At 57.8% G+C, this 984-nt stretch overlaps 1 protein-coding gene across 1 annotated transcript; it reads left to right on the plus strand.

Moving 5' to 3' along the window:
- On the plus strand, positions 1–627 carry LOC147980280 (uncharacterized). The gene has a single exon (XM_087515544.1). The coding sequence runs from the start codon at positions 1–3 to the stop codon at positions 625–627; it is 627 nt and encodes a 208-aa protein (XP_087371670.1).
- The last annotated feature ends 357 nt before the right edge of the window (positions 628–984 follow it).

The following is a 984-nucleotide window of genomic DNA, read 5'->3' on the forward strand; positions in this document are numbered from 1 at the left end:
ATGCCCATCTCTAACCCCATCCTCGGGCGCCATCACATAACGGCGCTAGTCTCCTCACCGGATGGTGATCGACCCTGGTGGATTACTGGGGTGTACGGCCCCCAGCACGACAAGGAGAAGATCGAGTTTCTGGCTCATCTTCATGATGAGCGCGCTTCCCGCATTGGTCCCTGGCTCCTCGGCGGGGACATCAAAATGATTCTTTCCGCCGCCGACAAGAATAATGATCGCCTGAACCGCCGCATTATGCACCGCTTCCGCCGCTTCTTGGCCGATCACGAGTTGCGTGACTTATACATGATTGACAGGAGATATACTTGGTCCAACGAGAGGGATCAGCCTACCCTAGTGCGGAACGACCGCATCCTCTGCACTTCTACCTGGGAGAGCTTCCACCCTCACTGCTTCCTCCAGTGTCTCTCGTCTGGTGCCTCAGACCACTGCCCTCTGTTGGTCGATTGCACCCCCAGGAGTTTGGGTGCCCGGAGATTCCATTTCGAGAGGTTTTGGCCGCAGCTTGATGGTTACCTAGACGTCGTGTCCGAGGCCTGGCTTTCTCTCCCGCCGGACCCAGATCCCTTTCGCACTCTAGTTCTGCGGCTCAAGGCCAGTTCTTGGCGCCTGTAGAGCTGGAGTTCTCACACCATCGGCAACATTGGGCTGCGACTGCAGGTCATGCGCGAGCTCATCGCCCGACTGGACGCCGCGCAGGATATGCACACACTCACCAGCTCTGAATTCTGGCTCCGCCGCAAGCTGAAAGGAGCTTACCTGGGGCTCGCGAGTCAGGACCGATCGATCGCCAGGCAACGCACTAGATTCTCCTGGCTCAAGAATGGGGAGGCCGGCTCGGTCTTTCTGCGAATCCACGTTGCGCACAGGAAACAGCGCAACCACATACAATCCTTGCAGGTGGGGGACAACTACATATCTAAGCCTGGGGCCATGGCCGACGTGGCTTTTGAGCACTTTTCTGCCATCCTG

The sequence above is a fragment of the Triticum urartu genome, chromosome 3A (genome assembly GCF_056163025.1).
Source record: "Triticum urartu cultivar PI428250 chromosome 3A, HENAU_Tu73, whole genome shotgun sequence".
Taxonomy (NCBI): Eukaryota; Viridiplantae; Streptophyta; class Magnoliopsida; order Poales; family Poaceae; genus Triticum; species Triticum urartu.